Source organism: Urocitellus parryii, chromosome 9, assembly GCF_045843805.1.
Source record: "Urocitellus parryii isolate mUroPar1 chromosome 9, mUroPar1.hap1, whole genome shotgun sequence".
Lineage (NCBI taxonomy): Eukaryota > Metazoa > Chordata > Mammalia > Rodentia > Sciuridae > Urocitellus > Urocitellus parryii.
In genome coordinates this window covers 114,822,114-114,847,716 of record NC_135539.1, presented here as the reverse complement: position 1 = coordinate 114,847,716, position 25,603 = coordinate 114,822,114, and the positions used below count along the sequence as shown (strand labels likewise).

The 25,603-nt window shown below is 45.9% G+C and overlaps 1 protein-coding gene across 1 annotated transcript; it reads right to left on the bottom strand.

Annotated features, from left to right (window-relative positions):
* Positions 1–1,533: 1,533 nt before the first annotated feature.
* Chit1 (chitinase 1) lies at positions 1,534–13,470 on the bottom strand. Its single transcript, XM_077802942.1, has 11 exons — positions 13,329–13,470; positions 12,750–12,779; positions 9,643–9,844; positions 9,032–9,088; positions 7,375–7,540; positions 7,040–7,164; positions 6,226–6,349; positions 4,086–4,271; positions 3,658–3,765; positions 2,410–2,536; positions 1,534–1,778 (listed from the first exon to the last, which is right to left on the bottom strand). Exons 1-11 carry the CDS (start codon positions 13,468–13,470, stop codon positions 1,534–1,536), a joined length of 1,512 nt encoding a protein of 503 aa, XP_077659068.1.
* Between the last annotated feature and the right edge of the window lie 12,133 nt (positions 13,471–25,603).

Genomic DNA, 25,603 nt, shown 5'->3' with positions numbered 1-25,603 from the left:
AGGCAAGGTAAGGGCCAAGAGGCAAAGAGGGAGTGCTGGCCACCCGTCAGGCATATAGTACTCCTTCAGTCCTCACGGCCACCCTGGGAGGAGGACAGCCCCAACTGACAGTAGTGGATTTCTCTGCCTAGAGCCACAGGGCTCCATCAGCCAGAAGTCTCCCCTGTGCCCCCTGGGCTCAGGCACTCCCCATAAAGAAACCCTCCCCTGGACTTTACTGGGAACAGCTAGACAGCTCTTACTGGGATGTAGATGTGATCTGTTCCCTTCTGGTTGAGAATGCAGAGGATGGGAATGGGTGTGAAAAACCTGCTCTGGCCAGCAGAAGGGCAGGGCAGAGGAGTGGAGAAGGTCTTGTCAGGGCCATCTAGTGCTGAGTGCACTCAAGGGAGGGACCTGGTCACTTCCCTGTCTCAGCTGTGCACCTGTGCCTCACCCCAAAACCAGCTTTGAGAGTGACAGGCTGGACTATTAGGTTATGTGCAATTTTTCTTCAAATAGAACTACCAAGGTACAACCCAAAGATACAAGGGATATTTAGATTACTCTTTCCTCAGTGATGCTGTGTGCGCATGCTCTTCTGGCCTGTCTTGGCCCCTTTGAGGGCTCTGTTCTGGATTCAGAGCAGGTTAGAATCAGTCTACAGTTAAACACCTACAGTTAAATACCTACACGGTAAGGAAAATAATTACTCCGGTGTCATCTAACGAATGGGAGCAGTAGGTGAGATGAGACATGTGAAGGGCCCCCCACAGGCTTTATTTCAAAGCCAGCACTTGGTCCTGGGAGTCAATTCGTCCTCTATGCCAAGCGACTGCAAGCAGAGCACCTAAGTTGCAAAACGCTCTTCTCTTCTGCCACCTAGTGTTTATCTTGGGAATAACACCCTAGTGAAGGTCAGCAGAAAAAGTGCCTTTCTCCAAAAACTTCTGAGCCCGGCTGAATCTACATATGTATATTTCCTGACTTTTTGTTCTCATAAATTAAAATGTTTCTGTAGGACGGCCAAGCCATATTAGTTGTATTCCCAGTTTTGAACCAAACTGTGATTAAATTCATCTTTCCTTTTTATATTTTTCTCTCTCATTTCTGATGTAGGTAGGTGACCGAATCCAGTTAGTTGGGACCCTAGCAGCCTCTGGCTAGGCTCCAGTAACGGGGTAACTGAAGGTGGGTTCATGGAGGTGAGACCTGATATATAGGAGTTCACACATCCTAAACGGACTGCCTTCCCACCTTGTTCTGACCTGTGCTTGCCTTATGCCACCCTCCCTACTGGCCTTCCCAGGGCAGTTTTTGAATCAACAGTGGGCTTTAAGAGCCACTTTGAGTCACCACATCTGGGGAGAGAGGGCTACAAATTAGATATTTATTTTTCAAGTAAAAGACGCAATCCAGAAGTCACAGGGAAAAGAAAAGGCAGTCAGCAGGAAGCCTGGTTATGGGAAGACCACAGGGAGGCCCTAAGAAAGGCAGGCTGAGGCGTGATCCCGGGCCCCAGCTTGGGCATGGCATTGGACGGGTCCTAGGGACTCATTTCCAGGTGCAGCATTTGCAGGAGGCACTGAACACCAGGCCTTGGGGGCAGCTTTGCTGGAACAGCCAACCCTCTGCACAATTGTAGTAGCTGGACGGATCCTGAGGGTTGGGGTAGAGCCCGTTGGGTTTGCCCTGGCAGAAGTTGTCTTTTCCAGGGCTGGGGCTCTGCTCAGGTTCAGAGGGATGACCTGGTGCAGGAACTCCAGGCTCTAGGGACCTTGGAGACACATATGGAAGACCTGGGAAGAAGACAATGAAACTCAGCTAAGGTTCAGTCAAAAAATCTCAAACCCACATGCGGAGCACACAGGCAGCCGCTATAGGAACCCAACACCCCACACCCCAAGGGTGGAGCACACAGGCAGCCGCTATAGGAACACAACACCCCACACCCCACAGGTGGAGCACAGCTGCACCTTGAGCTGGGCACAGCTCAACAGACCACACCTGGGCTGCACATGTAATGGCACTCAACGGCCATATACCACTGCAAAGGCCAACTGTATACTGACAAGGGGTTCCGGGGGTCCCACACAGCAGTTGGGCACAGACTTTCCTCTTGACAAAAGAAGAACAAGGGCCCTCTTGAGGGCCTGTGGAGGGAAGCCCCGTCACAACACCCTGCCAGGAGTTGCCACAGCAAGGAAGAGGAAGAGGAAGAGGAAGAGGAAGAGGAAGAGGAAGAGGAGAGAGAGTGCAAAAAGAAAATCCTTCCAACTGTCTCCTCAGCTCCAGGGTTGCATGAACTATGCAAAATCACAATGTTGGGGCCCAGTCATTTTCTCAGAAGGGCCCAGCCCCTGTGGTTTGAGATGTGAGGGTTTGTAACCCACTCTGAATCCCCCCTCTGCCCCCCGGCCCCTTACTCACTCAGCTCCCGCCTCAGGGTCTGGATGAGGGGGTATCGGCCCTGGTTGCAGAAGGAGCCCGCGAAGTCATCCAAGGACAGGGTCCAGACCATGGCCCCGCCCAGTCCCTTCTGCTTCAGATAGCTGACCTACGTCCGGGAAGATGGGAGTGCAGGAGCCAGCCAGGCCAGCCCCAGAGCCCAGGGCCTTTGGCGCCCAGGACCCTCAGTCCTATGGGCAGTGGGGGTTTCTGGAGATGGCCCTGGGGTGACGGCCTGGTTAGCTGAGACCTGACCCTGTTGGGCACAAGCATGGCCTGGGAGGGCCTGGGGGCAGGGGTGAGGAGTGGTGATGGTGGGTGGCCCTGTCTCAACATCCTGGTCATTTCGGGCTGAGCTCCTGGTTGTGATGTGTTCAGGTACCATAGAAAACGCTTAAGCTTCCCGAAAAGTCTGCATGGAGTTTTCCTCCCAGTTCATACCTTTGCCCTCCCTGAGGTTCCTGAAGGAGCATAGGATGGCTCTTCTCTCTAGAAGAGAGAGCTTTTCTATCCCCTCACCCTGCCAGGGGGGACAGGGTGCTCACCCCTGGAGTGTGGTTGGGGGCTGGTCTGAACCCTTGCTGGCCCCAGCTCACTCTCCAGCCACCTCCCCTCCTGTCTCAGCCATGTCCCACAAGAATGCCTACCTTGTATATTTCAGGACTTGTCTCCCAGCACCTGCTACCACATCCCTTCTGCCATCTGTGACCCACTCCCTCCTGGAATCTCCCAGAGTACTTTGTCTGTCTATACTTCTAGAAGAATTTGCTACTGTCAACTCTACACCATAATTGACATGGGATATGCGGACAAGCAGTGTCCTCTTCAGTAGCTGGAGAGAGACATGTTGGGCAGGAGGAAGGGGTCCTATAGGTAAGCCAAGGCCCATGATTTGAACATGCTCCAAATGTTTCCATGGACTGAATACAATCATAGGCCTCATTATGCATATATCTCCTCTTCATGTGTCTGCAGAATTTGCTTGTATTTAATAAAATACAAATCCATTTAAGATAGTTGATCCATGTAGGGTGATTTGTTCATTGTGTCTTTTCTTAATCAATAGGTGGTCAAGGTACAAAATGCTATCCCATGGGGATTTGTGAAATGTTGGGACACTGACAAGGAGATTCGTCCTTGAAGAGGTTCCGGATGTTGTCATATGATGTTATTGACAGGCCTTGGGGTCTGCCCGGGACATCCCCCCCTCCCAGCAGGGCTGGGCCTCACCTTGGCTTTGAAACTCTCCACATCATCAAAACCCACCCACTGGTTGTCCTGGAAGACGTAGGGCACCTTCTGGTCCTCGATTCTATGCACCCCCTTCCAGGAGCACACCTGCGGGAACAGAAGGCTGTGCTGGGAAGGAGGAGGGAGACCTGGCAGGTGCCTGCCCTCCCCTCCAAGAAGGAGGCCAGAGATTGGAAAACTCCTGTCAGAGGAAGTCTGGAGAACATAAGAGCTTCTAGAAAGCATGAATTTCATCTTTTAGCACTTGGACTTAAGGATAAATCAAAGATGGTGGGAACAGGATAGAATTCACCAGGCCAGAATTCTCTGTGCCTGTGTCCTTACTCAAACTGTGGGGGAAGCAGCCCTCTAGTTCCCAGGCATGCCCCTCCCCCACAAATTCTCAGGGTAGTTATGAGTCTTCCTACCTCATAGTAAGCCAGAACCCCTCCTTCCTTAGTGAAGGGGCCCGGAGCGCCAGGCCCTGTGGCTGGGGCCCCCACTCCAGTGTCTGACGAGGAGGCCAGGGTGAAGGATCGTCCATAGGTGGGCATGCCGAGAATCAGTTTGTTGGCGGGGGTCCCCTTCTGCAGCCACAGTTGTACAGCGGCATCCTGGTGGCGGAGAAGGAGGAGCCCATTAATCTCCTCTGCCTCTGGCCTGGTTCTTGTCTAGGAATGTGCGTCCCAGAGAGGGCCAGGAGGCAGGGACTCCTCCGCTGGAGACCCCAGGGTCTACAGCAGTGTTCCAAACCTGACCATCTACTTCAGATCTTGTCTCAGGCCCTCAGCCCCGTGAAAGAAGCTGGGTGGCAGGAGAGCCAAAGAGCACGGCTCTGGAGCCAGACGACACTCACGTCAATACTGATCGATGGCCCACTGTGGGCCGGGCTCTGTTCTAGATGCTTGGGGTAGTCAGTGAACAAAGAAGACAGAGACCCCTCCCTGCCTTCCCCAGCAATTTATTTAAATATAAATAATAAAAACAGCCATCTCTAAGGGCACTGAGTGAATTAAAGGGTATAACGCTTGGGTGAGGTCAAGGACAGAGCAGGACAGGGGAGCCAGCACGGTCGTCATTATTACTCAAGCTGTGAGTTCCACCTGAGCGCAAGAGCAGGGAACTGGGGCTATTTACTTATCTCTGCCTCCCCGGGGCCAAGGACAATGGCTGGCACTTGGATGTTCAAATAGATCAATGGTGTAGGCAGCCTCCTCACTCACCTCTGAACAAGACTGTCCCTCGATCATGAATTACTAGATGTCAGACCCTGGGCCTGTGACAGGAGCAGGTTCCAGATGGAAGCACACTGGGTAAATGACTGGTGAAGATTCTTTCCTTACAGCTCACGTTCCCAAAGAAGCTGCTCTAGGTGACTCAGGTCTCATTACCTGCACCCTCAGCCCTTAGGAAATGGGGCAGTTTCACTGTATCGATCCTTCCTTACTCCCTCCCTCCCTCCCATCCTTCCTTCCTTCCTTCCCATACTGGGGATTGAACCCAGGGGTGCTTAACCACTGAATCACATCCCCAGCCCTTTTTTATGTTTTATTTTGAGACAGGGTCTCGCTAAGTTGCTGAGGCTGGCTTCATACTCGCGATCCTCCTGACTCAGCCTCCGGAGCCTCTGGGATTCTAGGCGTGCACTTCTTTTTATTGGTCTACGTAGTTTATCTTTGACAGACCCTGCTAAAGCAGATGGTACTTTGGCACAAGTTTGGAAACATCACCCCTCTGACCAGAAGCAATCCCCAGATGCGCAGTGTGGTGCATAGAAGGAAGAAAAGGGCCTCCCGACCTGCCTCCACACAGGGCATGCAACCTAGAGAACACCGTACCAGTGGAGTTGCCTGTGTGTGTCTCCTCATCACACTGGGGGTGTCTTAGAGGGACAGCTTCCTCCAAAACTCACATGGTTTCCCAGATGGGTCAAGACTCAGGGTCAGGCCCAGGGTCAAACCTGGACACCTGACTCACCAGCCCACAGAGGGCACTTCATGATAGAGCCATAGGCAAAAATATCCCGCTCCATCTGAGAAGCAGAGGTGTGGGCTCTCCAAAAGTCAATGGCATTTTGAGACTTTTGTGGTCCTGTGTGTTTTAAGAAAGAGAAATAATATGACTACTCTTGACTTTTAGGATACAGAGTGGGGCCCAGAGCAGTGGTGCACCCCTGCAATCCCAGCTTCCGGGAAAGCTGAAAGGCAGGGGGATGGCACGTTGGAGGCTAGCCTGGGCAATTTAGTGGGACCCTGTCTCAAAATAACAATTAAAAAGGGCTAGGGGTGTACTCAGTGGCAGAGAGCCCTGAGTTCAATCCCCAGCATAGGAAAAATAAAAAAGAAAGCCTACTACCCACCATGATGCTGCACAGAAGGGAGGTTTTCCCTTGGCAGTGGCAGAGAACATGAAAATAAAAACAAAAAGCAAGCAAACAAGCAGTCCTGATTTCTTGGCACTCTGCTTGGTTTTCCTGTTTTAATTTTCCACCAGGACCTTGAGGTTCAAAGGTCACTGGACCGGGCCTGTCCCACAGGGGAGTCCTGCCTCCCCTCTCTGGCCACTTACCACGTTCAATGTGGCGGCTGCACCGCTCTCTCCCTGCCTCTTGAAGAGAGGGCTGTTGTGCCCTGTGACCTTCTCCCAAGAACCATGGAAGTCGTAAGCCATAAGGTTGATGAAATCCAAGTTCCTGCAGGAGGTGTGGGAACAGGCACAGGGGGTGAGACAGGCATCAGGGTGGGTCCCTCTCTCCTTCTCCTCCCACAGCCAATGACCTGGGGTGGGCCCTGTGGTCAGAGGTGGGGGTGGCAGCTCCCCCAGCTCTGTAGGTAGCACTCCCCAACCATTCCCCCTAGCCCCTGGGGCCATTTTTGTTCTAACTGTGAGGCTGGAGTCTTGGCAACTTCTCCTTCCTCCCCTCAGCACCCTCAGGCCCTCCCTATTCCCTATTGATGCCGTTTTTGATATCTTGGAGGGGAGTCTAGCTCGGTGTCTCTCAAACTTTAATGCATATTAAAATCCCAGGAATCTCACTAAAATGCAGATGCTTGCTCAGCAGGGGTGGGCCTGAGAACCCACATTTCTAACAGGCTCCCAGGGGTTGTGGGGGCTGTGGGCCCCACAGAGGAGCCGGGAGCCAGATGCTCATTCTTTTGAATTTGCTTAAAGGCCTCATTCTCTGCTCCCCCGCCCCCAGGGGCATTTTTACTTTCAGACTGAGGTCCCCAGGAAGAAAGCACAGATCTCAACAGAAGGACCTAGAATAATGGGGTAGCAGACCCAGATAGTAAAGCCTTCCAGAATACCTTGTGTGTCCCAAAGCCATATCTTGCAGAGGAAGATATGGACCCCCGTATCCAGTAACCTGCCTGAGACTCACCGAGTGATTTTGTCCACCTCATAGCCAGCATCCATAATGCCTTGCCCTCCCGGGACGGCTGCACTCAAAAGGAGTCGTTCCTTCCCTGAAGTCGAGGCTTCCTGCTGGAAGGCCTTGGCCAAGTCCTGCAGGGACAGCTCAGAGTAAGCCCAGCAGGCCCTGAGGGCCCTTGTGGGTGTTCACTCCTGGGAGGCTGAAAACTGACCCCAGGGCCGGTCTGAGCTCTGCAAATACATGAAGCATGGGACCCTGAAGCCAGAGCAGCACTCCAGGGCTGGGGGACCACCTCTCTGCATCCCCTGACAGGCTGGGTGACCCTTGCCCACCAGCCATACCTGGACCAGGGCTGTGAAGCGTTCCTTGTCCACAGCAGGGCTCCCCCGGCTTCCTGGGAACTCCCAGTCAAGGTCAAGGCCATCAAAGCCATACGTGCGCAGAAACTTGATAGCTGAGTCCACAAAGGTCTGTCGATTGCTAGGTGTGGCCACCATGTCTGTGAACCTGTGAGGTGATGGCGGAGGTGTGGGCCAAACAGGAGATCCCCATCTACCTCGGGTGAAACCACTCAGGATGCTGATGCTTTGGTACCTAAAGCCAGGAGGGGGTCTGGGAAGGCTGCTTCAGGGGCCACGGGGAGCTCTGCTGGGGGGTTATAGGCGTGGTTAAGGGAAAGGGACAGTGAAGTGCTTCCTACCCCCACACTGGTGTGTCACTAGGGCACACAGATGTTACTATACACGAGAGCTCATGAAGACGAGGCATGCTGAGGTGCGGAGGAGGGGAGAAGTGCAGCCAGGTGAGCCAGGTTCCCTGGCGGGTTAACCTGGTCACCTTTCTTCTAACCAACAGGCATTTGTAGAGTGCTTCGTGCTGTGACTATGACAGTCCAGAGCTCTTTGAAACCCCCAGGCCGCCCCAGGAGCCCCTTCTCCACATCTTCCTTCCTCAGCAGCCCCTTAGGGAATCCATGAACTTCATGAGGGTCTTAAAGTTCCTCCTAACTGATCCTTTTCAAATTCACTTTTATTAATTTGGCATTTAGCTTAATTAATAGCATGTTTTAGGTGGGGTCCACATGCCTGGAGACGCTGGATTGAAAACCCCTGTGTGTAGGCCAGGTGTGGTGGCGTACGCCTGGAATCCCAGCAGCTTGGGAGGCTGAGGCATGAGGATCTCAAGTTCAAACCCAGCCTAAGGAACTTAGTGAGGCCCTAAGCAACTTAGGGAAATCCTGTCTCTAATAAAATATTTTAAAAGGGCTGGGGATGTGGCTCAGTGGTTAAGTGCCTCTGGGTTCAATCCCAAGTACAAAAAAAAAAGGCGGGGGTGGGGTGGGGAGGAGAAAAGAAAACCCCATGTGTCAATGAAAACTCTCAGTATTAGCATTACCTGGGGAAGATGGCTTGTAACATTCATCTTATTCTCAAGAGGGTTCATGATCCAAAAAAAGCTTTAGGAAGACCGTTTACAGCTTTGGGAACCCCAGATTCTGAATTTTCTAGAAAAAGTCTAGTTCCAAATATTGTCTTCTATTATCTTCATAGATTTTCAAAATTTTCCCAGAAATGCCAATCATTTGGCATGCAAGTCCCATCTCATGGACTGCCTTTGATATCTAGAGGTGGGATAAGCTATCCCACATCAGAGCTCAGAAATATACACTCTGCACACCGTCTGGGGTCAGCTGGCATCCTCTCTCCCCATTTCAGGGAAGGAAAGACTGAGGCCCGGAAAGGTCAGAACCCTCCTGGCTGTCTTAGAGTCTATGCTTCGGGCAAGACTGGGTGGATGACAACCTGTAGCTAAGCCCGGTCTGCTGCCCTACCAATGGGGCACCAAGAACTCAGAAGGAGAGTCAATTCCTATAAGCTCAACCCCCCTCACCATGGACACACTTTGGCCTGGCCTGACTCCCTGATCGGTGCTCTCTTGGCCAATGCACCAGGTCCCCCTACAGAGTCTCTCCCACAGGGGTGCCCACAGTCCACTCACTTCTGAGTGCCAAAGTTCCCGCCCCCGATGGCTAGCAGAGTCTTGAGCTTGGGATTTCTGAAAAGACAAGAGATAAGTGAAAATCTTCCCCACCACCACCCTAGCTTTCAGGGCTTCCTGGTGGGGACGATGGGGTGGGGACGGACCGGGAGGGGAGAAGGGTTGCATAAGTCCCTATGCACAGAGGCTGTACTGTGGGAAAGCTGTGGGTGGCAGAGACAGACATTGTTTGTGACTTGGAGAACCTCCTATCTGGGGAGACACTAGGAATTCAGGAGACAAGTGATCAGAGGTCCTCAGAGCAGCTTTGTAAAGTGAACTTGGATTGAAGGACCCATTGATTTCGGGGCATTCCCCAGAGGCAGGAAATGCCCGGGAGAGGGAAGCTGTTTCTCAAACCAGCTCCTACTTGGACCCAAGCTGAAAGGCCCTTTAGGGTTCCCTAAGGCACCCCCGCCTCTTCCATATAAGTTCAGGAAAGTCCAAAGAGGTGATGTGACTTGCCCAAAGCCGCACAGTAGCTCTATAGCAGTGATGGGGGAGGTTGGTGACTCTGAGAGGAGGCATCTGCCCTCCTCACCACCCATCACCCCTCTTCCCCTGCGGCTCACATCTTCTTCAGGCCATTGAACTCCTGGTAGAGAGTCTTGTCATTCCACTCTACGGAGCTGAGCTGGTGGCTGCTCATGCCAGCGAAGGCATAGATGAGGTGGGTGCACAGGTTGGGGTCCACATTCCTGGGCAAGAAACGAGCCGCCCCCTCTCGGTACTGGGCCCAGTTTGTGAAGTAGCACACCAGCTTTTCAGCAGAGCCTGAGCAATTGGGGCAAAGGCAAGAAATGACTGTCAGAAGGGCCTGTGAGAACAGGAGCTCTCCCCTCACCCGGGAGCAAACAGTGCTCTTGCCTATCACACGCCCAGAGTGAGGGTCCTGGCAGAGACGCGCCTGCTTTTGCTTGGGCAGCGCCTCACAGTTAGGAAGCCATTTTCAGAGGCCAGTTTCTGGCTCTCAGGACACCTGAGTGGACAGGACCATGGCCACCATCCTCATCTCACTGTGTGGAAGCTGAGACTCCTGAGCTCAGACTCATCCCAGTCTAAGCATCTAAGAGGGCACAGTGACTGGTCAGTCCCAAGTCTCCTGACCCCTGACATCCCTGAAAGTCCCCAGGCTCAGAGCCCAAGTCCCCATGGCTGGGGACTGGTGGGCAGGCTTCCTTACCCCCATTTACACTCTCCCCTCCAGGACCTGAAATGTCACAGAAGGTAGCCCCAGGCAGTCCCGATGTCCAGCCCACAAGGAATTAAACAGGGCATGTTGATCTGCCCAAGGGAGGGAGGCAGAATTCACCAAACACAGTTTGGAATATTGCAGAGTGTTGGTTAAAATGCAAATACATGGAGTAGCAGAGAGAAAGCCCCAGTTACAGGCCAGGGTTTATTTATTTATTTATTTTTAAATGTTGCATTAAAGCTATTTGCATTTACTTATGTCCCTGGTAGAGAATCTAAATTTATAAACATCACTGTGAAAGGACTAATGACTTATTTTATCTAAGAAAAGACAGTTTTTCCTCCCTGGCATCCCGTAGAATGGGGTATGTGGGAAGGCTTTGCAGGGGAGTCTGTGTTCCCAGTGAGGTCTCGTGGGGATGGCCACCTCAGAGGCCAGCCCTATGCTGGATGGGCTAGGACATCAGAAAGCAAGAGTGCTGCTGGGCATGGTGGCACATGCTTGTGATCCCAGCAGCTCAGGAGGCTGAGGCAGGAGGATTGCAAGTTTGAGGCCAGCCTTGGTACTTAAAGTTTTCTTAAAAAAAAAAAAAAAAAAGGACTAGGAGTAGAATTCATGGTAAAGTGCCTCTGGGTTCAATCCCTAGATATTAAAAAAGAAAAAAAAAAGAAGATAAAAAGGAAAGGAGAGGGAGAGGTGGAGAGGGAGGGGAAGGAAAGGAAGGATAGGCGAGGGAAGGGGTGCTTGTCTTCATTCCTGCATCTGCCAATGGGCATCTCTTCTTGGGGTTCAGGCCTCTCTGAAATGACTCTGAGGTCCCTTCCTGTCCTGAGCTCCGGGTTATATGGTTTGTATGGGGGACATTCTGTGTCAGGGACTTGATGGAATGGTGAGTTTGATCAGGAAGGAGCACACTAGCCATGTTTAGACCCAGGAATTTCCCTTGTCCCTCTCAGCTCGCCCTCCAGTCCCCCTGGGGCCTGTGAGAGGGTGGAGTACAAGGTGACTATGAGAGAAAGCTCAGGCCTCAACTGGATCCCTGGGAGCATGAAGATCTGACCCGATCCTGGACACAGGATGGCCCTGGAAGAGGAGGAAGAGGAGCTGGGTGGTCCCTGGCCTGACACAGGTCATCCAGGAATGGAGCTTGGTGACAGAGTGGGCGTGTCGCTTACAATGATCTAGAAAGAGGATTGGTGAATTCCCCCAAGGAAAAGGAAGAAGGAAGGGATTGACCCACAGAGCATGTCCCCGGAGCAACGAGGAGGGAGCTGGAGATGCTGTCAGCCCATCCTGCTCTCCTACAATGAATGCTCTGTGTGGCTTTTTGTAGATAGAATCCATCAAGTGTGGCAGGTAGGAGCAGGGCCCTGGGATGCCAGCCCTGGGTTGAATCCCAGCTCTGTGAGTCATTGGTCATGGAACTTGGCTTCCTTCTGAGATGGCATCCATCGTACCTCACACACAATGTGCTTCATCGGACATCTGTGTGGCCAAGAGTTCGCATATGTGAACCCCCAGACAAGCACCCAGTGAGCTCCGTTCAGGATGCTTTGCATTAATTAACTCGAGTCTACACAAAGTCCTACTTTTTTTTTTTTTTTGGTCCCAGGGATTGAACTCAGGGGCACTCAACCACGGAGCCACATCCCCAACCCTATTTTGTATTTTATTTAGAGACACGGTCTCACTGAGTTGCTTAAAGCCTTGCTAAATTGCTAAGGCTGCCTTTGAACTCGAGATCCTCCTGCCTCAGCCTCGGGAGCTAACAGCCAACAGGCATGCGCCACCACACCCGGCCACAAAGTCCTGCTATTTTTGTTATGGTGCAGGAAAGCCCAAGAGCAGCTCGGATCCAACTGTTTGAGAGGTCTCCAGCATTCCTACCTCCCCATACTTGTTATTTCTGTGGCCCCTGCTGGTCCCCTCCTGTAAGACCAAGAGGGAAAATGTGCATCTGATGTCACCAGCAGCTTAAGGGGAACAGTCTCAGGATGGGGGTCTGGGGCCAGATTCCTGGGCTACCGATGCGCAGGGAGTGGGTGGGATGGGAAGGAGACCTGGGAGTGTGAGTTGCTAAAAATTCCTCTTCTTTTCTGTGACACAGGAGTCCCCTTCTGCCTCTCCCAAACTCTAGAGCCATTGACAAACACAGGAGCAAGTGTGTCATTCTTGCTGAACTCAGAGGCTGAGGAGGCAGGGTGGGTAAGACGGGGTGCCTCAGCTCCAGGGGCTCAGTGTTGGTGGGGAGGCACTAAACTGATATGGAGGGCAGGGGTTCAGTTAGTCAGTAAGGAGGGAAGACCCCTTCTGGGAAAAGGAGCCGCAGGGCTGTCGGGGATAAAGGCTGAGCATTGGAGCACAGTCCCTCAAAAATCTGGCAGGCGCTCTTGGTGTGTGTGTGTAGAGGCTAGGGTGGGGTGCAGCAGAATCCAGGAAGGGACTGAGAGGGCCAACGCCTGGCCTAAGAAAAGTGCCACTTACCCCACTGGGTCATCAGCAGAGCCATCACACCTGGAGCAGAGAGAAAGCAGCGGTCACATGGTCATTCTCACTGCCCCACACGCTGGGGGCGGGGGTGGTACAGGTGGTCAGGGGGACCTGGTTTCACCCAAATAAAGCTTTCTCCTTTCTGAAAAGGCCCACAAGGGCACCGTGTCCATCCTTTTGCCCAGGCCAGACACCAGGAGGCTAGGAATCGCCCCAGAAGCCAATGGAAGGTTCTTCCTCCAGAGCCTCAGTGGAGGATCATGTGGATTTAAGAAGCTCCTGGGTCACATTCAGAAAGAAAGAAGAAAGCCTGTCCTGGGGCAGAAAGAGCCTGGGGGAAGGGCTGGGGGTGGCAGATCCTCTGTCCCTGCAGGCTATGGGGCCTCTGCTAGGTTGAGGATCCACTCCTTACAACCCAGAAACTCTTGAGCTGAAAGAGAAGCACCCACAGGAAAGGTAATCAAGGCGCTACAAGCCAAGAGGCAGGGGGATGGATGGAATGACCTTCCAAAGTTCTCTGGAGTGCTCCTGCTTCCTGGCAGACAGTAGCAAGGAGTCACAGGCCACGCACACCTCCTGAGGGGTCCATGGCCCCTGAGGTCCAGCCCACTCTCCCTTCCGTGGACACGTACCTGCCCAGATCATGCTGGCTCAGCCGCAGACCTCTTGGGTGCAAACCAGATTTCTGGGTCTTGCTCTTATCTGACTGCTTCATCCCACACTGGTCAGGAGTGTCAAAAGTCAGGCTCTGGAGGGAGGAGAGAGAGGAGCCTGCGGGTGGTGGCAAGTGGGAAAGTAGGGTGTCAGGTAGCATGGATTGAGCAAATGTGACACAATGGCCTTTAGTAATTTTTGCTTTTTCTGGAACAATCACAGGGTGTAAACTGAACTCTTAATGTTGCCAAATGGGGAGGCAAAGAGGAAAGTAGGAAGTGTTTGTAAACTTCCTGCTGGCTGAGCATGACTCTGATCTTTGTGTGGGTCGACAAGGACCACAAGTGGCACCAAACCTAACAGAGTTTTGGAGAGGAGAAATGATTCACAAGCCTGGGCGGCTGGGTTCTAGAGAGTTCTTCTGCCTCTCTGCAGCCTTCTCTTGAACTCAGTCTTTCCATCTGAACTCTAGGGGTGGCAGGGTACAATCTAGGGGACAATCCTTCCTTCCATCTTTCATCTTAGCGTCTGGTGGCTCCTGGCCTGCCACGGCCTGTGGTAGCATCCCTCCAACCCTGCCTGCATGTGGCCCTTCCCTGTGTCCACGTCTGTCTTCTTTCTGTTTCTCACAAGGATGCTCTAAACCATGAGGACCTCATCTTGACTTCCTTCCTTTTGTGAAGACCCTTACTCCAAATAAGTCCTCTCACAATCTGAGATTCTGGATGGAGATCTTTTGGGGGGCACCGTCCAGCTCATCTCAGGACATGTGTGAGTGCCTGTTATTCATCCTGTCTGTAGACAGGATCTGTGAGTGCCTGAACTCCTGGGTCCCCGGAAAACCCTGCAGCATCTAGAGGAACTGCCCCCACCTAATATGGGGAGAATGAGTGGCCAGAAGGCCAATGGGCTTGTCTGGTGGCTTTTTTCAATATCTATTTTATTATTGCATTTTTCCACATCATAAAGTTCTATTTTATTTTTGAGCTCATACAAACCTAGGTTAATGTTTTTCTGATCAGTTTTATTTTTTGACTGTGGAGTTTTTAAACATTGCAATGGAGATTTCACCTGTGTAAAGCTACAAGGCCTTTAATATTGTCTTATGTGTTGTATGTTTGTGTGCACACTTCTGTTTTGTGTTGTATGTCTGTATGTGCGTATGTCCATATATCATATATGAGGAGCGCTCATGAAAAAATGGATCCGAATTTTTTTTTATTCACGTGATTTTAATGGTTTAATTTAAATTAGGTAAACAGCTGTTAAGGATTGTTTTTAAAGGTGGTTAATAGATCTGTTTGTTTACTTTCACCTTTCCTTTTCATTATATTTAATAATTCTGTTCAGGATAATGTAAATTGTTCAGAAAATTGTTTTCTTAGTACCTGTTGGAATATTACATATTTTTTTAGCATCATTGCCATAGCCAAGTAGGAATGACATGGTATTTTGCATGGCATTTTGGTTTGAAAGGTGACCCTGCTCAGGGATTAGGGTGGCTCCAGGTTTAGGGTGGATCCTGCTGGGAATAGGGTGGCTCCAGGTTTAGGATGGATCTTGCTGGGAATAGGGCGGCTCCAGGTTTAGGGCGGATCCTGATCCTGCTGCCTCAAGCACCCACTCCTTCGGAGTTCCCGTTGAGTTCTCACGGGGTTCTGAGAGTATTGGTACGCAGAGCCCGGTGGAGGGAGTGTATTTTCCCAGAATGTGCATGTAGAGTGTCGGTGAGAGTTCGAGAATAAAGAGTTGCTGTTGGAATCTACAAGTTTTTGTGGTGGCTCCGTTATTTGTGCCCAGCCAGACTGCGGCAAGTACCCTTAGGCATCTATCTTAGGAAAGAAAGAACAATGTAGGTCCAAAGCAAATAGAAGAAAATAGATAAAAACTATGGCAGAAACCAATGAAATTAAGAAGAGGACTTCAGTGGAGTAAACTAATGAAATGCAAAGTTTGTTTTTATTTTTTAAATTGGGTTTCAATTAATTGACTAATTTATTTTTGTGGTGCTGAAGATCAAACCCAGGGATGTGCTCTACCACTGAGCTAATCCCCAGCCCCAAAGCTGGTTTTTAGAAAAGATCGACAAAATTGATAAACTCCTAGCCAGGCTAACCAAGAAGAAAGTGACGCTGTTAATTAGATTCATCTCCAAGCCCATGAATTTGGTGACTTAGATCAAGTGAATCAATGTCTTGAAAGATACAAACTACTCACATTCACACATGAAGAAATAAATAATACACACAGACCTATATCTATTAAAGTAGTTAAATAAATAATTAATAATGTCCCAAAAAAGAAATCTAGGACATTTGAGTTCCCTGGTGAATTCTACCAATTTTTTCTGAGAACTTCTCAGAGATTGAACCCAGGGTTCTTTATCACTAAGCTACATCCCTAGCCCTTTTAATTTTTTATTTTGAGACATGGTCTTGTTAAGTTGCTGAGGCTGGCCTCAAACTTCCAATCCTCCTGCCTCAACCTCCTGAGTTGATGGGCTTACAGCATGTATCACCACACCCATCTGTGAAATCTACCAAATTTTTAAATAGGAAATGATATTAATTCTCTACAGTTTTTCCAGAAAATAGAAGCAGTATAAATGCTCCCTAATTCATCCTATAAAGTTATTATTATCCTAATAACAAAAATCATATAAAAACTTCACTACAGACCAATATATCTCATGAACATAAACATAAAACTCTTAAAAATATAGACTCAAATAAAACCCAAGAGTATATAAAAGTAATTACAAGCTACGACAAAGTGAGATTTATTACAGGTTTGAAGCCTCGCTTGACATCTGAAAATCAATTAGTGTAATCCATAGTATCATAGACTGAGGAAAAACCATATGATCATATGATCATACAGAAAAAGCATTTGACAGAATCAAATATGCATTCATTAAAAAAACTCCTAATGAAGTAGTGTTGAAAGAGAACTTCCTCAGCTTCATAAAGAACATCTATAAAAAGCCTAAAGTTGTTAGGTGAGTTGGTGCACACCGGTAACCCCAGCAGGTTGGGAGGCTGAGACAGGAGGATTGCAAGTTCAAGGCCAACCTCAGCATTTTAGTGAAGCCCTGAGCAACTTAGTGAGACACTGTCTCAAAATAAAAATAAAAAGGGCTGGGGATGTGGGTCAATGGTTAAGCACCCCTGGATCCAATCTCCAGTATTCCCTCACCAAAAAAGGCCTGAAGTTAATAAAGTTAACATGTGAATTATAGAAATTAGAAGCTTTTATCTAATAAGGGGAAACAAGTTGGGGGAAAGCAAGATGTCTTCTCTCACCATTCCTCTTCAACATTGTACTGGATGTCCTAGCTAATGCAATAAGAAAAGAAAAGGAAATACTTATTGAGCATTTCCTTGATTGAGAAGGAATAATTACAACTCATGATTGTCTATGTTGAAAATCCCACAGAAACAACAATAATGAAATTCTAGAATTAATAAGCAATTACAACAAAGTTGTAGGATACAAGATTAAAATACAGAAGTCAATTGTTGGGCTGGGGATGTGGCTCAGTGGTAGAGCATCGGCCTGCCATGAGTGAGGTCCTGGGTTACAGCCACAGCTTCACAAAAAGGAAAATATCAATTGTTCTCCAAATGCCAATAATGAACAATTAGAATTTGAAGTTAAAAACACAAGACCAAAGTGCCAACAGGATCCATGTCATCTAAGGCTACATGCTGCTTCCAGGATGCACCTTGTTCTGTGTGCACACTTGGTGCAAGAAATGGAAGGGCAAGAAATTGCTTTCTTCAAACTTGAGCCCTTTTATAAAGGTGCTAATCCCCTCCCAGAGTTCATGCCTCTTAATACTGGTGCATTGGGAATAAAAGTTCAATGTGAATTTTGGAGGGGACACATCATTTGAACTGTAGCAAGAGGTACTGAAGTTAAAAAATATTTAACAATGTGCTTTCTTTCTGTTGCAGGTATTTCACGTTCTTCTTTTATCTCTCTTGCCTACTTTTGAACTAAGCATTGTTATTATTTTATTCTTTCTATCAGTTTAGAAGTTATATAATCTTTTATAATTCTGAAAAACTTTGTTGTTCATACTAAAGTGAATTGGTACTTCTCTCCTTTTTCCAGCAATGCATGTGTAATGGTTTATTCAGTTTAAGCTGCTTTTAACCCATGAAATTCCTCTATATTTTATATCCTAAAAAGGGTTGTTTTGTCACATATACAATATTAATCTAGATTTACCTATGAATGTAGACTTTTGGTTGCTCTAAATCCTTTATCTATCTCTAGCCTGCCATCTGGGATTATTTTCCTTCTGCCTGAAGAATATCCTTTAGTATTTTCTTTCATTTTCTCTTTATCTGAAAATGTCTTTATTTTATATTCATCCTTAAAGCAAATTGCCTCCATGCCCCTGTTGAGACATTGCCTATTAGTCTATTATTAGTCTATTTTTTGCTCCCCTGGATAAATTCAAGATTTTCTCTTTCTTTTTTTAATGCTAATATATATATATATATAATTCCCTGATATATATATCAGGTAATTTCCTTTAATTTGTGTGTTTTTTTTTTTTCAGTGCTGGGGATCTAACTCAGGATCTTGCACATACCAGGTAACTGCTCTACTCCTTGTGTTTTAGAATCAGATGTAAAGAGTCATAAAGTCTGTGCTCTTGTGTCTGGCTTATTTCCATCAACATGGTGTTTCTGACACTCATCCACTTCATTGTGTATCAGTAGGTTGTTTCTTCTCATTTCAAGAAATGATTCATTTTATAAATATACCGCAGGTTATCTATTCTCCTGTTCATGGACTTGGCTTGTTTCCAGATTGGAGTTTTTATGAATGTAAAGTTTCTGTGAATATTCATGCTTAAATCTCTTCATGGACACGTCTCCATTTTCTCTGAATAAATATATAGGTGTGAAATTACAGAGTCATTGGTGAGCAGCACGTTGAATTTTATAAGAAACTGCCAAGCTTTCCCAAGTAGTTGTTTGTACCACTTCCCACATTTAAGAGCAATGTCTGAGGTCTCCGTTATGTCAAATGCTTGCCAAGAGGTGCTACCAAGTCTTTCTAATTTTAGACCTCCCAGTGGGCATGTGGTGATTTGTCAATGTGGTTAAATCTCCTTTCCCTGCTGAGTAATGATGGTGAGCATTTTTCATGTGTTTATTGTCCCCTTGCATATCATTTGTAAAATGCCAGTTCAAGCGTGTCATCCATAGAGTCAATGAGTTGCTAATTCAGTTGTGGTTATTGTTATGGATTCTAGGTAGAAATCCACCTTTAGATATACGTGCTGGGAGTGTTTTTTACTGGTCTGTGTTTTTTAAAATTTTTTCTTATCATGGTTAAAAATTAATATAAATTTTACCATGTTAACCATTTTATAAGTTCACTATATTTCTATGACAGATCTCTAGAATTTTTCTTTTTTTGGATTTATCTTTATTATTCTTTTTTATCAAGACATCATAGTTGTACATCTTTATGGGATATAGTATGATGATCCAGTACATGTGTACAGTGGATATGGCCAAATCAGGGTACAAGCCCTTTCATCTCCTCCAATGCTAATCGTTTCTATGTGTTGAGAACTTTTATACTCTTCTAGTTATTTTGAAATATATCTTTCCATCCCTTCTACCCAGGACCCTTCCTAGTCTCTAGTGACTATTATTCCACTCCATTCCTCTATGATATCGACTTTTTGGCTTCCACAAATAAGGGATAACGTGTTTTTCTGAGTCTGGCTTATTTCACATAACATAATGGCCTCCATTTCCAAAGGGCAGGATTTAATTCTTTTCATGGCTGGATAATATTTCATCATAAAGCTTTTTCTTCTTGCAACATTGAAACTCTATACTCACTAAACACTAATTTCCCCCTCCAAATCTCTCCCAGCTCTTGACAACCATCTTTTCACATTATGTTTCCGTGATTTTTGACTCAGATACTTCATATTTCATTATTGTATAATATTTGCCCTTCTACGACTGGATTACCTCAGTGTACTTGAGGTGCATTCATGTTGTGGCATGTGACAGGATTTCTTTCTTTCTTTATTTATTTATTTAATTTTTGGCACTAGGAATTGAACTTAGGTGTGTTTAACCAGGGAGCAACATCCTCAACCTCTTTCATCTTTTGTTTTGAAACTGGGTCTTGCTAAATTGCTTAGTGCCTTGCTAAATTGCCTTCTCCTTTCTCAGCCTCCCAAGCCACTGGGATTACAGATGCGTGCCACCACACCCAGCAACAGGTGTGGTGTTCTTTTTTTATATAAATTTAAAAAATTAGTTATAGTTGGTACAATACCTTTATTTTATTTGTTTATTTTTTATGAGGTGCTGAGGATCAAACCCAGTGCCTAGCACGTGCTGGGCAAGTGCCCAACCGCTGAGCCACAACCCCAGCCCATCCCCCCCACCCCGTGATGTTCTTTTTCAAGGGATGTGTATATATCATATTTTCTTTATCCATTTGTTGCTTCCTCCTCTTGTTTTTTTTTTTTGGGTGGGGGGATGAGGGGGTACTGGGAATTGAATTCAGGGGCACTCAACCACTGAGCCACATCCTCAGCCCTATTTTGTGTTTTTTATTAGAGACAGGGTCTCACTGAGTTGCTTAGTGCCTGGCTAAATTGCTGAGACTGGCTTTGAACTCATAATCCTCCTGCCTCAGCCTCCTGAGCCACTGGTATTATAGGCATGCTCCACCATGCCTGGCCTCTTGGTTTTTATGAGTAGTTCTCTGATGATCATGAATGTGCAAATATCTCTTTGAGTTTTGTTTTCGAGGAAGTGAGATTACTGAATACTATGGTAATTCTCTTTTTAATTTTTTTAGAAATCTCTATACTGTTTTCCAAATTTTATATTCCTACAAACCAATTACATGAGGGTTTCAACTTCTCCACCTCTTTGTTATTTTCTGTTAATAGTGGTTGTCCTAAGGCCGTCTGTGAAGTGATATATCACTTCCCTTTGTTTATATTCTCTAGATATTTTCTCGGTTAACATTGAAATTACATAAAACACACAAAAGCCTCAAAAAATAAATAAATAAATAAATATAACGAAAGAAAGAAATTGAAGAAGACCTCAGAAGATGGAAAGATCTCCCATGCTCTTGGATAGGCAGAATCAACATTATCAAAATGGCCATACTACCAAAAGCATTATACAGGTTTAATGCAATTCCTATTAAAATCCCAGTGACATTCTTCATAGAGCTAGAAAAAGCAATCATGAAATTCATTTGTAAAAAGAGAGAGCCAGAATAGCCAAAGCAATCCTTAGCAAGAAGAGTGAAGCAGGAGGCATCACAATACCAGATCTTAAACTAATCTACAGAGCTACAGTAACAAAAATGGCATGGTATTGTCACCAAAATAGACACATAGACCAATGGTACAGAATAGAATCACCAAGACAAACCCACATAAATGCAGTTTTCTCATACGAATCTCATACTAGACAGAGGCGCCAAAAACATACATTGGAGAAAAGATAGCCTATTCAACAAATGGTGCTGGGAAAACTGCAAATCCATACGTAGCAAAATGAAATTAAACCTCCATCTCTCACCCTGCACAAAACTCAACTCAAAGTGGATCAGAGATTTAGGCACTAGAACAGAGACCCTGTGCCTAATAGAATAAAGAGTAGGTCCAAATCTTTTTTAAAAAATATTTATTTATTTATTTATTTTTAGTTTTAGATGGACACATATCTTTTTTTTTTTAAAGAGAGAGTGAGAGAGGAGAGAGAGAGAGAATTTTTTTTAATATTTATTTTTTAGTTCTCGGCGGACACAACATCTTTGTTGGTATGTGGTGCTGAGGATCGAACCCGGGCTGCACGTATGCCAGGCGAGCGCGCTACCGCTTGAGCCACATCCCCAGCCCCTGGACACAATATCTTTATTTTATTTTTATGTGGTGCTAAGGATCAAACCCAGTGCCTCATGCATGCTAGGCGAGCACTCTACCACTGAGCCACAACCCCAGACCCCCAAATCTTAATCGTTTAGACTTAGGAGCTGACTTCCTTAATAAGACTCCTAAAGTGCAAGAAGTAAAATCAATAATCAATAAATGGGGGCTGGGGATGTGGCTCAAGCGGTAGCGCGCTCGCCTGGCATGCGTGCGGCCCGGGTTCGATCCTCAGCACCACATACAAACAAAGATGTTGTGTCCGCCGAAAACTAAAAAATAAATATTAAAAATTCTCTCTCTCTCCTCTCACTCTCTCTAAAAAACAAACAAACAAACAAAAAAACACAATAATCAATAAATGGGATGGATTAAAACTATAAAGCTTCTTCTCAGCAAAGGAAACAATCAACAATGTGAAGAGAGAGCCTACAGAATGGGAGCAAATCTTTACCACACACACCTCAGATAGAGCACTAATTTCCAGGATATATAATGAACTCAAAAACTTAACACCAAAAAAACAAGTAACTCAATTAAAAAATGGGCAAAGGAACTGAACAGACACTTCACAGAAGAAGAGATACAATCGGTCAACAAACATATGAAAAAATGTTCAACATCCTTAGCAATTAGAGAAATGCAAATCAAAGCTACTCCAAGATTTCATCTCATTCCAGTCAGAATGGCAATTATGAGGAATACAAGCAATAATAAGTGTTGGTGAGGATGTGAGGGAAAGGTACACTCATACATTGCAGGTGGGACTGCAAATTGGTGCAACCACTATGGAAAGCAGTTTGGAGATTCCTCAGAAAACTTGGAATGGAACCACCCCTTGACCCAAATATCCCACTCCTTGGTTTACACCCACAGGACTTAAAATCAGCCTACTACAGTTACAATGTTTATAGCAGCTCAATTCACAATAGTTAAACTATGGAATGAACCTAGATGCCCTTCAACAGATGAATGGATAAAGAAAATGTGGTATATATAAATAATGGAATATTACTCAGCATTAAAGAAAATGAAATTATGTCATTTGCTGATAAATGAATGGGGCTGGAGAATATCTTGTTAAGCAAAATAAGCCAAAGCCAAAAAAAAAAAAAAAAGACCAAATGTTTTATCTGATAAGCAGATGCTGATCCATAATGGGGCAGGGAGGGAGGGAAAAATGAAGGAACTTTGATTTGGACAGAGGGGAGTGAGAGGAGGAGAGGGAGTGTGAGGTGGGAAGGACAGTGGAATGAGATGGACATTATTACCCCATATAAATGTATGACTACATTATGGTGTGACTATGCACCATGTACAGCCAGAGGAAGGAGAAGTTGTGCTCCTTTTATGTGTAATTTGTCAAAATGCACTCTACTGTTATGCATAACTAATTAGAACAAATTAAAAATTTTAAAAAAAGAAAATACATGAAACAAAACATCTTGATGTTAAAGCAAACTCTTTTTTAATATTTAATTTTTAAATTATAGTTGGACACAATACCTTTATTTTATTTATGTATTTTTATGTGGTGCTGAGGATTAAACCCAGGGCAACAACCGCTGAGCAACAACCCCAGCCCCAAAGCAAACTATTTTTTATGGATACAATGTGATGGTTTCTTGATTAAATTCCCTTGCTTTGGAAACCCTGTTTGCCTCTGTGTGTGTGTGTGTGTGTGTGTGTGTGTGTGTGTGTGTACACATACATACATATACATATATATTTTTATAAACTTTGTGGAGATAGGTTGCTGAAGCTGGTCTTGAACTTGTGATCCTCTTCCCTCAGCCTCTCCTATCACTGGGATTACAGGCATGTGCCACCATACTTGTGCATGGCTTAAAACCACGCTTTTATTCTGAACCTTCAAATAAGTAATTTCAACTGTGGAATTCATACACTTGTCAACTATTTGCATGTTTTCTTTTGAGAAATATCCGTTTCAGTCTCCTGCACATTTTAAAACCAGTTTTGTTGTTGTTGTTTTACTTCTTATTTTGTGCCACCGAGTCTTTGAATTTCCTTTTATGTTCTGGATATTAACCCCTTGTTAACTGTATAATTTGAAAATATTTTCTCCCGTGCTCTCAGTTATCTCTTTAGTCTGTTGATTGTTTCCTTTGCTGTGTAGAAGCTTTGTGGTTCAATGTAATCCCATTGGTTTATTTTTGCTTTTGTTTCTTGTGGGTTTTTTTTTTTTGTTGTTGGGGGGAGCAGAAGGGGCTTTTCCAAAAAAGACTGAGGATGTAGCTCAACAACAAAACACCCCTGGGTTCAATCCCAGTGCCAAAAATATAAAAGGGTTTGGGAATGTAACTCAGGGGTAAAGTACCCTTGAGTTCTACTCCCCAGTACTGGAAAAAACAAACAAAAAAGAGTGTTTCCTATATACCTAAATAGTTGCTGAAGTGTTGGCATTATTTCTTATTCTTCAAATATTTGATATAATTCACTGCTGAGACCACCTGCCATCTGTGCTGAGAGCTTTTTCCATAGGAAGGTTTCAAATTAAACATTCAATTTCCTTAAAAAATATTAAGCTATTTGAATTTTAATGTATTTTTTCTGTTTTTAGTAAATTGTACTTTTTTAAGGAAATTTTTAGTTTCATCTAAATTGTTGATTTTATTGGCATCAAGTTGTTCATAGTCTCTCCACGTGGTCCTTTTAATGTTTGTAGGATCTGTTGGGGTGTTTACTTTCTCTCTCTTTTTCTTGATAGTCTTACAAGGGCTTAATTAATTTTATTAGTCTTAATGAAGAACCAACTTTAGGCAGGTGCAGTGGTGCATGCCTGTAATCCCAGCAGCTTGGGAGGCTGAGGCAGGAGATTTGCAAGTTCAAAGCCAGCCTCAGCAACTTAGCAAGGTCTAAACAATTGAGCGAGACCCTGTCTCAAAATAAAATATAAAAAAGGGCTGGGGATTTACTGCAGTGGTTAAGTATCTCTGAGTTCAATCGAAAGAAAGAAAGAAAGAGAGAGAGAGAGAGAGAAAGAGAGAAAGAACTACTACCTTCTATTTTGTGATTTTTTTCATAATATCTAACCTATTTTCAGTGATTCAGGCTCCTGTTTTAAATCATTTCTTTTCCTCTGTTTCCTTACTTTTCTGTGTTCTTCTCTTTTTATCTCCTTAACATGGAAATATAGATATTTGATACACTTATTGATTTTTCTTTTGGAACATTGCCATTTAAAAGGACAATTTTCTCTCTAAGGACTGCTTTAGCTATATCCTCTGTTATCTTATTTCTTTTGATATTCACTTTGAAATAGCTTTTTATTCCTTGTTCACTTTGAAATATCTTAAATTTTCTCTTGCCGTGTATTTTTTTGACGTACATATCATTTAGCAGTGTGCTGTTTAATCCCCAAATACTTGGAAATCTTTGTGCTATCTTGCTACTGTTTTTCTGGTTTAAGACTGTCGCTAAAGAAAAGAGACTAAAACAAAATATCTGAGATAACTAACTCATAAAAGAGAAAAGGTTTATCTGAGCTGGCTCACTGTTTTGGACCTTCGGGTCTCTGTTCAGGTGGACCCATGGCTTTGAGGCCTCTGGTGGGGGCGAGGGATGGCAATGGTGGGCACTGGCGGCAGAACACACGGCTCACCTCATGGCCAGGAGACCAAAAACAGAAGAAGGGCCCGGAGTCCCACCACCTTCTTTGGGGGCACACCTCCAGTGTGACCTAAGGACTCCCACAAGGTGCCACCTCTCACAGGTTCTACCACCTTGGGACGTGGGCCTTAGGGGACGTTCAACATCCAAACTACAGCAGTGCAGGAAAGAACGGCAGAGGCTACGTCAGTCAGCCCATGCCTTGAGGAGGGGCAGCCATTACTCCTGGGGGTGTCAGAGTGATGGGCACAGCCACTCTGATCTGCCACTGAGCTGAGACTGGGCTTTTGGAAGCTTTAGTTGGATTCCACTCACCACTAGTTTCAAGTAAGTTGAGGGCAGGATGAGCACCTTCCCTCTGGCAAGTACCAGGAGATTCCAGAAACTTCTTTGTGCTTTACAGTCTAACGCTTAGCTTTGCTTTTCTTTCTTTCTTTCTTTCTTTCTTTCTTTCTTTCTTTCTTTCTTTTTTTTTTTTTTTTTTGCTTTGCAGGGTGGGGTGGGTACCAAGGATTGAACTCAGGGGCACTCAACCACTGAGCCACATCCCCAGCCCTTCTTTGAATTTTAGAGACAGGGTCTCGTCAAGTTGCTTAGTGTCTCACTTTTGCTGAGGCTGGCATTG